A 13,670-nucleotide genomic window follows, 5' to 3' on the forward strand; every position below is an offset into this window, starting at 1 on the left:
TATAGAATTTCCAATGAATTTACTTAGCATGTTAAAGAATAACATTAAACTAGATTTGGAGATTTTTTCCTCCTGCGTGCACATGTACATGGTATTTTTAATATGTTAACGTTAAAATTATTGATGTCTTTGCACACTGATGGAAGTAGTTTCACATTATGTATGGAGTTGTGGATAGGAACTCTTGAAATGATTTGTTCCATTTTCATACATTCAAATGGATTTAAGTGATTTTTTTTAGCTGATAGAAAACATGGAGAGACTTTTGACAATCAGTCTCGTGTTTCCTTTTATTTCCAAATGTCTTTCATCTGCTGAGACAAAAAGTATTCATTAGATATTTATTCATATCATTAGCATCTATTTTATATGTGGTGAGAATAAAGTTTAAAGAGATTCTGAACAGTTTTGCAAAACTTGCTCATGTGTTTCTAGTCATAACTGTAACTTCTTCAGCATAGTATTATTCATTTTCCTTTCAGAAAAACCAAAGATTTTGAATAATTGAAGTTTTATTATAACTTCTGTTTGACTCTTTATTCTCACACAACCACTTAGGCCCTCCTGCCCTTGTTTTTCCACTCCTTTCTAGCCAACACACAAAGTAAAAAAGTTAAGCACCATTGAAGAAGAGCAAAGTTCATAAGAGAGTATGGCTGACATACCTGGGGAAATCTGTTTGCCTTACCATCAGACAAAGAGCTCTGTAATAATTGCAAGCTCCCTTTGTGGTTGAAAAGATTGTAGTCATCAAGAGCTCACTTGATCTTAGACATGGGAAGAAATTTTCTCACACCCACACATGGATGATTGTGTATGTGTTGAGACCTGTTGTAACTCGACTATTAGAAGAGTAAGGATGCAATTGTAATAAAATCATGTTTCTAGAAATGGTTTCACTCCTGTTATATTTTAGGGCACTGTTTCCCAAATTGCAGGTTGTGACTTATTAGTAGGCAATAAAAACAACTCAGTTGGCACACTCAGCATGCTTTTAATTTAAAAATGAAATGGAATAGAATAAGAAATATCAAATAAAAAGAATTATAACATTAGACTTTTGTTTGATATTTATCCATTTGTATATATGTGTGCTTACTTAGGTTGGGATGAAAAATCTATATTCTAACTATGAGTCTTAAAAAAGTTTGAAGGCTCCTTTTTAATTTTAGGGATTAGTTAATAATTAATCTAAAGGCATTTTTGCACTATTCAGTTTACTTCATCCAAATAATTTTCAAACTGGTACGATTCAATTAAAAGTTTTGTTTTAATGCCTCAATCATACTTTGTAGTATTGCAGAACTTAGTCTGTACCGGGTATATCTTAATTTCACTTTTCCGTTAGTGGAACATGATTTCTTATCAAAAGGAAATAGTCTTTTAAAGAAATTATTGTTTTTCTTTCTTAGTGAGTGGAATTTCAGTAGACAAAATAAATGTAGACAAGCATCTAGGATTTTTTTTAAGTTTATTTAGAAAATACCTTGTATGTCCATACTTCCCGAATAGCTGATGTTAAAGGATGAAATGTAGACACATATCCATTCATTTCAGGCATTTGGAGAATAAATATTGAGCCCATATCTGTGTTTGGACCTGTGATTTTACTCTTAGGAATGACTTGTTAACATACCTCTTCCCTTGACTGTGAGCAACTTCAAATGGAAACTATCATACCAAGTTCCTAGCTATTTGTTGAGTGAGTTTTAATGATAGTTTGAGTATATTGGTTTACAGGAACTTCTTCCAGTCTATATATACCTTAAGGCTAAATGCTGAAAGTGGCCTTCAATGTTACAAAGAACATTAGGTGATTTGGGTACTTTTACTTACATTATTTATATATAATGTTTTCATATTATAGAAAATTTATAAAATGTATAAATAAAAATCATTTATAATCTCATGCCATAGAAATAAACACTTTAAACATTTTTTTCTTTCATATGTATGCATATTCTATATTGTCTTAAAATTAAGTAGTCTTCTACAAAAGCTTCTACAAAATAGTTCCAGATTCCTCCCTTTTCTGTTGGCTGCCATGGCCCCATTCCAGAAAGCCATGTGGCGTAGACACTTCAGCCCTGACATTGCCCAGAGTCTGACCAAGGGAAAGAGAGGCCCCACTCTTCTCCCTAAGTCTATTACTTGGCTCACTTAACCTTTCTGATCTGGCAAATTTTGTGGACTCTGGAGCCTGAGTTCACATCCAGTTCCACCATCTACTAGCTCAATGACTTTGAGCCATTTCGCTTCTTTGAGCTTCACATATAATAAATAATAGGTCTGACTTCCAAAAAATTAAATAGTCTTCTAAAACACAACCTTAACTTTTTCTGAATATCGCATTGCTTGGACATAGTGTAGGTTGACTCTTCTAATTTAGATTGTTTCCAAATGTTCAGAATTAAAATATTTACATTTTATGTAGAGGTCACTTAGGGAGTTAGAAAATATGAATGAATACTTGCAGCTTTTTCCAAAATCTGAACTTCGTCCATCCAGTTTTATGTTTTTAAGTTTTGAGGAGGTGGCTGGTCAGTCTCACAAACAAGCTATGGCTCCGAGCAAACCCCAGGATTTAGGCCCACCACTGGAGAGACCACTGTTCAAATTCTACAGCATGAGGAGTTTTCAGTCTAAGAAGAGGAGGAGATGATACACAGTTTAGTCATATGATTTGGCAATTAAATTATAGTTCAGAGGAAGAACAAGATAAACATCATGTGGTAGCTACGTTTGAAGAGTGGACAAACTCCCTCTGGGGATGCTTCCCCTTTCCCTTTCCTCTTGCACCCTTCGCCCTTGATGTTAGGTAGGTAGCAGGTAAAGGCAGCTGTCCCCTCACACCACTGCATCACTGCGGCTCACTGCCTGCCAGTCCTCCCAACACCATGTGGAGTTTAATCGTAAAAGCAAAGTTGTATTTTTTTCCCTTAAAGATTGACCTCTATTTTTTTTTCATTTTAATTTTTTTAAAACCATCTGTGAACATTCATCATCCATCTATAGCAACATTTCCCCATCTTTTTTCACTTATTCTGTTTCCTCTCTTTTTTTCTGAAGTATATGTTTGAAGGCAAATCCCAGGCCTCATGTTGTCATGTTATTTCAGCCCTACATGTCAGTAGGCATCCCTAAAAAAAAAAATACATTTTCTTACATAACCTCGATACCATTATTACATCTAATAAAGTGAATAGTACTTCCCTGATACTATTTAATACCCCAATTATCTTTTAAAAATGATTTTGTAAGATTGGTTTTACAAATCTGGATCCAAACAAGATTACTTGGTTGTTTTGGTTCTTAAGTTTCCTTTAAAATACACACTTTATTTTATTATTTTTTATATTTTTTTAGGCGGGGCAACCCTTGGTTGACCTCACAGATTGCAAGGATCTTGTCAGCTTACAATCTCTTATTTTTTTTATTTTTTTACGCCTACAGCACCTGGTCTTCCTAGGTGGTCTCCCATCCAAGTACTAACCAGGCCCGACCCTGCTTAGCTTCTGAGATCAGACGGGATTGGCCATAGACTAAAAGAAACATTTAAAAATATTCATACAATTCATTTTTAAAGAAACCGGGTCAGTTGCACCTAGACTGTCTACAACTTGAATTCGGCTAATGGATTCTTTGTGGTGTCAATAAACCTGTGCCTCAACCTGCTGCATTTCCTGTAGACTGAAGTTAGACCTAAAGGCTTGATGAGATTGAGTCAACTATTTATTCACATGTTTTGAGGCAATAGTACTTCATTGATATTGATGCTAGAGCATATTTTTGTTTTATCAGATAACATAGTATCAGTTTGCCTCACTTGTAGTCCTGGGGAGGTCTATCAGGGAGTTTAGATGGTGACACGCCTGATACTTCCATTGTAAACTTCTTCCTCAATATTCTACCCAGTGGTTTTCCATCTACTTATACCGAGTCAGTTATTAGGAAGCTGTTCATTTTAATAGAAAAATGTTGCGAAAGTGTCTAAAGGGAGACCTGATAGGACAGAAGTTTAAGTGGTTTCCCAAGATTAAACAGATACGCATGTGTTAGAAAATCAAATAAAGAGGTTAGACAAAAATGTTTTTAAAATTACAGAGTTGTTGCTGGATTATCTGGGAACTCTAGTCTGGGATCCACCATCAGTTGAGCAGCCTTAAGGCAAGTCCATATACATTTTATTTCCTCATCTGTAAATTGGAACATATGTGATGAACCCCCATAGATTCAATACCGTATGCTCCTTTTAGATAAAAACGAGAAACTTGGATAATAGCTTTGGTGCAGAGAGACTTTAGAATGAAAATGGCCTCCTTTATTGGTTGTCATTCCATATATATCTTTTAATGCAAATTTGTATAAATATTTTATTCAACTAAAAATTTAAACGTTTACCAGGCAATACACATTGGTGGCTTAGAGAGGGTTAGTTAGGTGTATATATGCACAATCACTTGTACACTAGTTATTATAGCATTGCTCTATCAGAGTGCTCGAAACCAAAGTTGGGGCAAGTCATAGAAATGAATGACCAGGGTCTGGTGGGGAGCCAGGACGTTTGTCTCTTTTAAAGTTAGGGCAGCCACCGTATCACGAGCCCTGTGAAAATGCCTACTGGTATGGTGCCATATCTTCCAGTTTTCAAGGGAAACTAAATTGGACTTTTGTTATTAAAGCCTTTGAAATCAGACAATCCAAATTTTAAATCAAAACCCGGTGTACTATGTGCTTCTGCACCATATGCTTCACTCTAGTATAATTTTCAGTTAACTTTCAATAATCCTGTACTGCCAGAGAGCCCAAGAAATAGAGCTGTCACGTCACACTTAATCAAACTTGCAACATTTGCCCCCAAACCTGCTGGCTCTCTGTCTATATTAGCCTCAGTGTTTCAATAATTTCCAAACTCAAAATTTCAGTGTTTATTTCTCCTCTTTCCCACTATAATTAGTGAAAATCTGAGTCTGTTGATTTTTTTCTTATGAATTTTCTTGCTTTTCTTTTCCTTCCTTCCCATTCCAGCTAGCCCATTCCTAGCCCCCGAAACTGCTCCTCTGATCCAGATTCTCTCTGCATCCTAATTCCTGTCATTACCCTGTCAGGTTCACCCTCTTTTTCAAATGCCTCTTTTATTATCTCCCCTTTCAAAAACTTTCATGGGTCCCTGCTGCCTACCATATAAATTCCACAACTTCTGCGCAGGTGTCCAGGTTTCATAGAGGTTTTATCTTAGCTGTCTGTCTACATTTACCCCTGGTATTCTCTAACCCCTTCTTCTTAAAGTCAGCTCGCCACCTATGATCCAGTCTCCCAGCCAGGACTGCCCAGAATCTTCTGGGAGTTTCTGGATAATGGACGGATCCTTTCTCTAGACGTTCTGCTGAAATGGGCTAGATTGTGGAGGTCCGTGCCCCACCCTAAGACCTTTTTTTTTTTTTTTAAAGATTTTCATTATCATTTGAGCCGTAAGAAGGAAGTAGAGTAGGAAGCCCTCAGGTGAATCCTCCTCTAACTGAGGAAGGGGCAGGAGAAGGAAGAAGGCTGCCTTGGTCTTTAGAGTCCCTGTATGCCCTAGTTGGGGCTTCAGTGGAGAGGCCTTGATTGACTATCTTAAAGAGTTCCTTCTTCAACTGATTTCTCCTCTCTTTCTCTCTCTCTCTCTCCAGCTAAGGGTAGAAATTCTTATTTTGTTTATGTGAAGGCATACTAACTACAAGCATTTTGCAATTTGAACGCAATGGTGCTTATTTGTCTTTTAGCCTACCCACTTGTGCATGTTGTTAGATATTTGAGTGATTAACTTGGTCACTTTAATCTACTGGAGCACTTGTTGGTCAATTGATGAACTTCCCTACTCAGAGAAGTCTTAAGAAAATTTGTTTTAGTGAAGTAGTGATGACTCACTGAAATAGATTCTTGTCTTCCTCAGCACTTTAAGCTCCTGATAGGGTACATAGCACCTAGTATTATAGTTATCTGAACATGTGACTGTCTCCCATTTTACTCTGAATTCTATGAAGCAGCCACTGATGTTACTGGTGTCACCAAGAACACCAGGTCTTGTGTGTGGCAAGCATTCAATATAGGAGATCCTTGACATTCTGTAATGATACACACTGAGTCTATCAGGAACCATCAAATCTGTGACCGTCATTAATCGAGATGTGAATGATGAGTGATTTATAGTCTTCAGCTAAATGATAGGCTTTTAAAGTCCTCTCAGCGTAAGTCTCAGATTCTACCAGCAGCTTAGATTTTTGCATATTATCTCATTTAATCAGCACAGTAACCCTCTGAAGTAAATAATATTTTTTTCTCCATTGCAAAATTTTACTTGGCATTGGCTTGCTGATAAACAAAGCCACAAATAGCAAATCTGTGAATGCCAAGGACCAACTGTGCACACTTGTATGGGTGGATAGATGATTAGAAAAAGTAATATGATTAAATAATGTGTTTGCTAAGGGCTTTTCATTCTAATATATGAAACATTTTGATCAACAGTGTTCAAAAGATTAAACCGGGAAATAAGAGATGAAATAACCTGAAATAACAGATACTGTTCAATAATTTAATCTCATTTTTAAATTTTATTTTATTTTTAGCTTTTCCCGCTTTCACAAGAAGTAATAAAATACATGACTTGGAGATTGTACAGGACTCACTCAATCCTCAGTGAGAATTATTTTCACTTATTTCGTCTTCTTTTTCTTTAACAGGTGATGGCTGTGGGCACATAGTGACCTATCAGGACAGTGGCACCATGACATCTAAGAATTACCCAGGGACTTACCCCAATCACACTGTATGCGAAAAGACGATCACAGTGCCGAAAGGGAAGAGGTTGATTCTGAGGTTAGGAGATTTGGATATTGAGTCCCAGACCTGTGCTACTGACTATCTTCTCTTCACCAGCAATTCTGATCAGTATGGTAAGAAAAGAGATCTAGATTTCTGTGAGTGTGAAAACGTGATTTCGGTGCAGAGAGGGGAAGGAGGAGGTGAAAGTTGTGTGTTTCTTAGTATTATAGCCTGGGAACATTAGAAGAGAAACTTGCTTTTTGTGAACTCTTGGGGTGGTTCACATGGTACATTTGCTTCATAAGCTTCAACAAAGACATCTAGTGTTAGCCTGTTGTGCGTGTCTCAGGAGCTTTGTTTGTGTTTATATCTTGCTGAGAAGAGGACTAGAGATGTATGGCACTTGGCTAAAACATCTACAGTTCATTCATTCCTGTGACAAATATTTATTGAACAGTGATCTGATCATGTGTTCAAGAACTCTGAAGAATTGAGTGAGATATGGCAGTGAAAAAGCAAAGTTCCTCCTTTGTGGAGCTTGCATTGCTGAAGAGGGGAAGGTGGAAAATAAGCAAACACATCTATAATGTGAGAGAGTGGAAAAGAAAAGCGAAAATAAGAAAAATAAAGTATCCTAAGGTGACAAAGAGGCTGTTTTTGAGTGTGTTTGTGCTACTTCAACTGGGATAGTCAGGAAAGCTTCTCCAGTAAGGACACATTTGAGCAGAGACCCAGATGAAGTGAAGGAACAAACTGTGTCTGGGGTCGGAGTTTTCTGGATAAGGGAACAGCAAGTGCAAGGGACAGTTTCCAGAATAATCTTTTGAAATTAAGCTTTCTGTGCTTTGGGGTGTGCTTGAGCACACTGGCCTCTGAAAGTACCATAACAGTGATCCTACCATCCTAAAGCCAAGGAAACAGCTTGAGTTTAGACAGTTTGACAACAAAGACAAAATCATATGCAGGTTCTTTTGAGATTAGAGATATTCTGAAATTCTCTCAGCATACAACTCCAAATATCATACAGGTTTTAGGTAAAATTTTGTCCGCCTGCTAGTTCTGTAGGCAGTTTCTCAAATAAATACCTTGCAAATCTGTCTTACATCCAGCCCAGAGTTGTCTCTCACTCAGGGTACCCCCCATACCCCATGGAGCCCCAGACCAGCCCTGAGAGGACTATTCAGAGATCTAAACTTATCTAGAACCCATGGGGAAAAACATTTAAGATTTTTTAGCTCTGGGAATTTTATGTCTATTTTGATGATGGCTGAATTACTCTGACAGAGTAAAGATGATTGATTTCACGTAATTATTTACAATATTTTAACTCTAGTTTGACTTAAATGGGAAAAAATGAGAATTTCAGGGACAGATAAGGCCCCTGGGAATACTTACTGTTCACTTACCTCTGGCAATTGAATATGTATTAAGTTCTGGAGGCACTCTTCAGGGAATCCCTCATTAGCCAGGAAATTTTGTTTAGACATAGAGAGGATTGAGTGTTAGAGCTACAGTGTAAAATATGAGGCAAAGTGCTGCCGGGCCAGAAAGCGCTTTTCCACAAGGCCATCTCTGGGGGAACATCTGCTTTTCTTGAAGATGAGCAGTTAATTCTACCTGCTGACAGCAGCAGAGGAATCGTGTGCTCACCTCTCAAATCAAAGGCAAAGGTGAGAAGAACTAGAAAGGGAAGTAAATTGTCCTCAAACGCAATTGGCGATGGATGTGACTTTCCCACACTGGAACTTTACTCCATCATCTTTGATATATATTCATAAATATATAGAAAGGAGGAAAAGCTTAGGATTAATAAATATTAGAAGCTGGTTTATAAGGTGGTCCTGGTCAGCTTCAGGGCACTGTCGTCACACTTCTAGATTCTTGAATTTTCAAGACTTAGATGCTTTACTAGGAAATGAGTAACGAATTACAATTCACATGTAACAGTAAAGCCAAGTAAATTAATTTTTCTCTTTAATTTTTTTCTATATGAAGTTATGTTTGTCTTTTAAAAACAGAATATATGCTCATTGTAGAAATAAATATATTCGGTGTCTATTGTATGCCAGGCACATGCTTGGCCCTTACATAGATTTTTCTGGAATCCTTATTTCCACTCTGCAAAGTAAATATTTTTAACTCATTTGTACAAAACTGCTGCACAGTGAGATTTAAGTAATGTGTCGAAGTTCACACAGCTAAGTAAGAGCAGAAAGGAAGATTTCTATCTGTCTCTGTGGCTCCAAGTCATCTGTTTCCGGATATCTGCTCCTCTCTCTTGGTCCCACCACCCAAAGGAAACCACAGCAAATTATTTCACTTCCCAGGTGACCAGCCCAACATTATATCATACAGCAATTTTGTATAAAACACAGGTGTAGTTAATATTTTTGGTTGGGGATGTTTGTAAGATAAAATATTTAATGATGCTCACATTTTCTTTTGTGGCTACTTTAAAGACTTTCTGATCAGTCATGCTGAAGCAAATCCAGCAGACAAGGATAGCAGAAATTAGCAATAAAAAGAAAACATGGAAAGGGAATTAGAATATTTCAATCCTATAAGCATATTTAAAAAGAATGAAATGGCTTAGGGACACATGTAGTGAGTGTGCACATATATGCATCATATATGTTGCATGTGTATGTCTATGCATTTTGTAGTCTTGAAGAGCGTTCTGAGAATAGCCACTTATTCATATATGTGTAATATTTAGAATATTTAATCTAGTGACTTCAATGTGGTAGATGCTCAGGGAATAAATGATTTTAAAAGTGAATTGACAAGTTCACTGACAAAGAACCAGTTAAATAAAACAAGTTATAGTTACTTGGAATATTAAACAGCTATTTGTTTAAAAGACTGTTAACCTGGAAAGCTGCTTATGATATAGTGTTAGGTAAAATATAAAAATATAGTAATGTTATAATGATAGAAAAAACCTTTGAATAAAATAAGACAACATAACTAGCAAAATGCTAAAGTAGGACTTTAGAATTGTTATGTCTTCCCTCTACTTTTAATATTTTCTTTAAGAAACATATATTTCTTAATAAAATAAAAAGCAAATAGTTTTCCTTTGACCAAAACCACTGACTAGACATATAGTTAAAATAGTTCCCTGGTCAGTTTGAACTTCCCAGAGGAGTGCAGGCTTCGTAAAGGAGGAGGACGGGGCAGAGGTGCTTTGCGTTCTGAGCTTGAGCTCAGGGAGTGGGCGTTCCTGTGGAGCTGTTGCCCAGCTCCCTGGGAAGGTGGGGGCCCCTCTGCAACCATTGTTGCCACAGGAGCTGGCATGACTGTGGAGGGAGGGCCCTGGTATCTTCAGCACAGGGTCCCGGGGACCCACAGCACTATTGCCTGGGCTGGCGGTAGAGGGGAGTGCCCGCTGAAGAGCAGCCGTAGAGAATGTGTGCTCTGAAATACCTCCTGAAATTCTGGTATTTGGCAGCCCTAATACTTCCATGTGTAGCTGAAACAGCTGAATAGTTTTAGTTTACCCAACTCTTTTTATTTCATTAACTAATTAGTTGCTAAAACCCGTTGCCAAGAGATTTTAAGACTCGACATTATCAGATTTTTGAATTTAAGGTTAATGTTTTGGAAAAGAATAATGTTTTCTGGCATGAGTGTTTGTAAGCTCTGCCAAGAGTAGACGTACTTGGGATGTGGTTGCATTAACCATTGTGAATATGCTGAAATTGTACAGTTTTAATCGTTATGCGGTTCATTTTTAAATGGTTCACCCCCATGCCAATTTTGTTTGAAATGTTTGGTTTATATACTTTTATAATCCACATTCGTGGTGGCAAAACACACTGTAAGCCGTGTGCCCACACCAGCTTTCACAGTAATCAAGCAAAATATGCACTTGATCTCATTGATGTTAAAAGGCCTGAAACATACAAGATGGGATTATTATTCTTCTGTTTTTTGTGTATTATAATTATGGCTGATATTTCAGATTCAAGCATCAATTAAAAGAATGTACTTAACATCTGTGGCTGAGTTATGACTCCCACTTTCAAAATACCCTTGAAACAGCCAGGAAGCTGATAAAGTCATGTCGATAAAGTATATCGACCCTACTTTAGAAAATGTTTTTTAAAGAAATAAGATTATATTTTTAAAAACAAATTTAACTTTTAAACTTATGAAAATTTTTGTATATCAAATATATATACTGACTTTCAAGATTATGAGTGCTAATATCCTGGACAAAAAAAGCTTTAAGAAGTATACTTTGCTTAGTGGAGATTGTTTTCACTATACTTAGGGATTTCTGGGTTTTCGTTTGAGACCAAAGTAATTGAAGTAACTGAGACTCCCTTTAAAAGAAATGCTAATGTCTCTGCTCTTCCTTGGAATCCAGTCCAGCGAGGGTCACCAAGCTTTTGGTTGCTCATTTATGGTTTGTTTTGAGTGGTTTTGTTCATCTGTTATGTCACCATGTTAATTTGTAATAGAAATGTACTTCATAGTATATATTGTTACTGGGATCGTTCCTCAGTCTTTCTTTGTCTCTTATACGATTTTGAAGAGTACTAACCAGTTATTCGTAGAACATCAGTGGATTTGGGTTGTTTTGATGTTCCTTCATGATTAAGTTCAGATTATGCATTTTTGGCAAACATAACATTATTACTTTTTAAAATGATCTTTTAAAAGGTTTGTTTACAACAACTTCTGACATTAGACAGGGCGAGGTCATATATTCCCCCAAGAATAAGTACTAAATCTACAATATGTTTCTTTGCTTCCTTTTTCACTGCCTTTGTCAGGTGGACTCTTCTTTGCATTCAAAACTACATTAATTTAGGTTATTTAAAGTGTCTTCCCCAAACAGTGTTCTGCTGTTCAGAGAGGTCAATGGAATATGAGACTTTGGAAAGACTCAAATATAGGGCGACACCTTCTTTTCAGAGGACAGTTTTGGAAAAGAAGCTTATATTTGGACACGTACGACCACAGAAAATTGACTAAGGTAGCCAAGCTATTCTACGGTTGAACAAATGCACTTTTTAACCTGGAATTTGAAGATTCAAACAAGCAAGGAGTCTATTTAAATAGCATCTCTTTAAATTTAAAGTTGTCATACTAGTATAGTTTAGATTGCTGTTTCAGTGCTGATTCTCAATCTCCTCCCTTTTGTATTCATGATATAAAACAAGTGGATAGTTATATGAAACATTAAAATATCTTGAGCTCAGGGGACAAGTCGATGCTGATTCATGCATTGTGTCATACCAATATGCCTATATTTAAAATACAAAATATCTAATATTGTTTTATTTATGACATGGAAGAGGAAAGGCTGCAAATTCCTACTGAAGATCATTATTCTCAACTTGAAAATACTTTCGTGACCCTGTCACATTTACTCCCCCTCTGGTTCGGTTCCATTTCCAGTCTTGCTGACCACAAAAGGACCTAGATATTTGACTTACCTGGGGGCTGTTTCTGCCATCACCGCTTCCTGGGAACTGTCATTTCTGTTTTCTTGATATTTCCAGAAGATCGATCAGACCCCAGTTTCCCCTGAAAGTTGATCCTCCCCAGTGGGTGCAGTTTAAAGTTACTCCTGGACCTCCTAAAGACCTGCTGGGGGGATCTTGGTGGGAACCAGGTCCAGGCTCTTCAGGATCTTAAAGAACCTTGTTTTGATGGAGTTTTATAGACATCCCCACCTGGGTCGTGGTGGTCCAATAAAACCAGGCTGGCCTTCGGAGTGGATTGAGTTAACATTTTGTTTCTGTGTAGATTTTTTACTTGTGTTTAAGAGTGTAGACTCGGGAATTAGGCTATCTGGCTCCGAATTCCTGCCCTAGTCCTTATTTTTTAATTGCTTGGCCTTGAGCAAATTACTTAAATATTTCTATATCTCCATTGCCTCATTTTTAAAATGAGCAAAATAATAGTATTTACCACATGTGGATGATTGAAGTGCATAGATAGATAGATAGATAGATACATATATGCATGTATATGTATCTTGAATGATGTCTGCATGACACATAATAAGCACACGGTATATGTTAGCCATCATCACCACTCTTCTCCCTCCTCCCCTGCCCACCCCCCTTCTCTTCACTCCTCTCAATTTTCTTGCACGCAGTTTATTCTTTGTCTCAGATGTCTAGAAGCAGAGAACACATTGGTCCCCTCTCAATCCTCCAAGTGTTCTCTTTTTACCAAGCAGTGACTGAGCTGCCTCATCATATCCCACCATACCCATCCTGGTGCATTTCTGGTGACCCGTTTGTCCAAATCATTCCAAGCATATGGTAAGGGTTCCATAAGCCAGAACTAGCTCCATGTAAGGATTTTCTCCATCCAGCTGCATGAGATGAGCAGAGAACACATATTCTCTAAGCTCATAGCACATTCACTTTGTTTTTTAACTTATTTTCACTGCCATTGCCAGTCTATGTCTTTGCATCTATTTCTTATTAAAAGATACTCCTTATTGTCCCCTTTTACCAGTCTCCATTTCTTTCAGGCCATCCAAGGTTATCTTGTTAAGTATTGTAATAATTTTTCTTTCCTTATTTGAAAAATTATTGATTGTGCCCCACTTTCAACAGAGACTTATGAGTCTGGCATTCGGGGCTCACTCACTGTCTTTCCCACTCTATATTTCCACCTCATCTCTGAGTTTCCATGTCTGTGGGCCTTTTCTAAACATGTCACATAGTTTCATGCTCCAGTACATTTGTTGATGTTATATCTCCATGTGTCCCTCTTCTTCCTCCTTCCCCTGCTTTTCTGCCCCTTCTAACACACACACACACACACACACACACACACACACACAGAAAGAGAGCGAGAGAAAGCGAGCGCGAGAAAGGCATACCAGATTTAAT

General features: G+C 37.3%; 1 protein-coding gene across 1 annotated transcript in view; it reads left to right on the forward strand.

Moving 5' to 3' along the window:
• The window catches only part of DCBLD1 (discoidin, CUB and LCCL domain containing 1), a 63,950-nt gene that overhangs the window by 16,474 nt on the left and 33,806 nt on the right, over positions 1-13,670 (forward strand). Inside the window, exon 2 of the mRNA XM_039871083.1 lies at positions 6,726-6,938. Coding sequence (XP_039727017.1) covers positions 6,726-6,938 — 213 coding nt within the window. The remainder of the gene's footprint in view (positions 1-6,725; positions 6,939-13,670) is intronic.

Source organism: Pteropus medius, unplaced genomic scaffold (genome assembly GCF_902729225.1).
Source record: "Pteropus medius unplaced genomic scaffold, Ma_sr-lr_union100, whole genome shotgun sequence".
NCBI lineage: Eukaryota > Metazoa > Chordata > Mammalia > Chiroptera > Pteropodidae > Pteropus > Pteropus medius.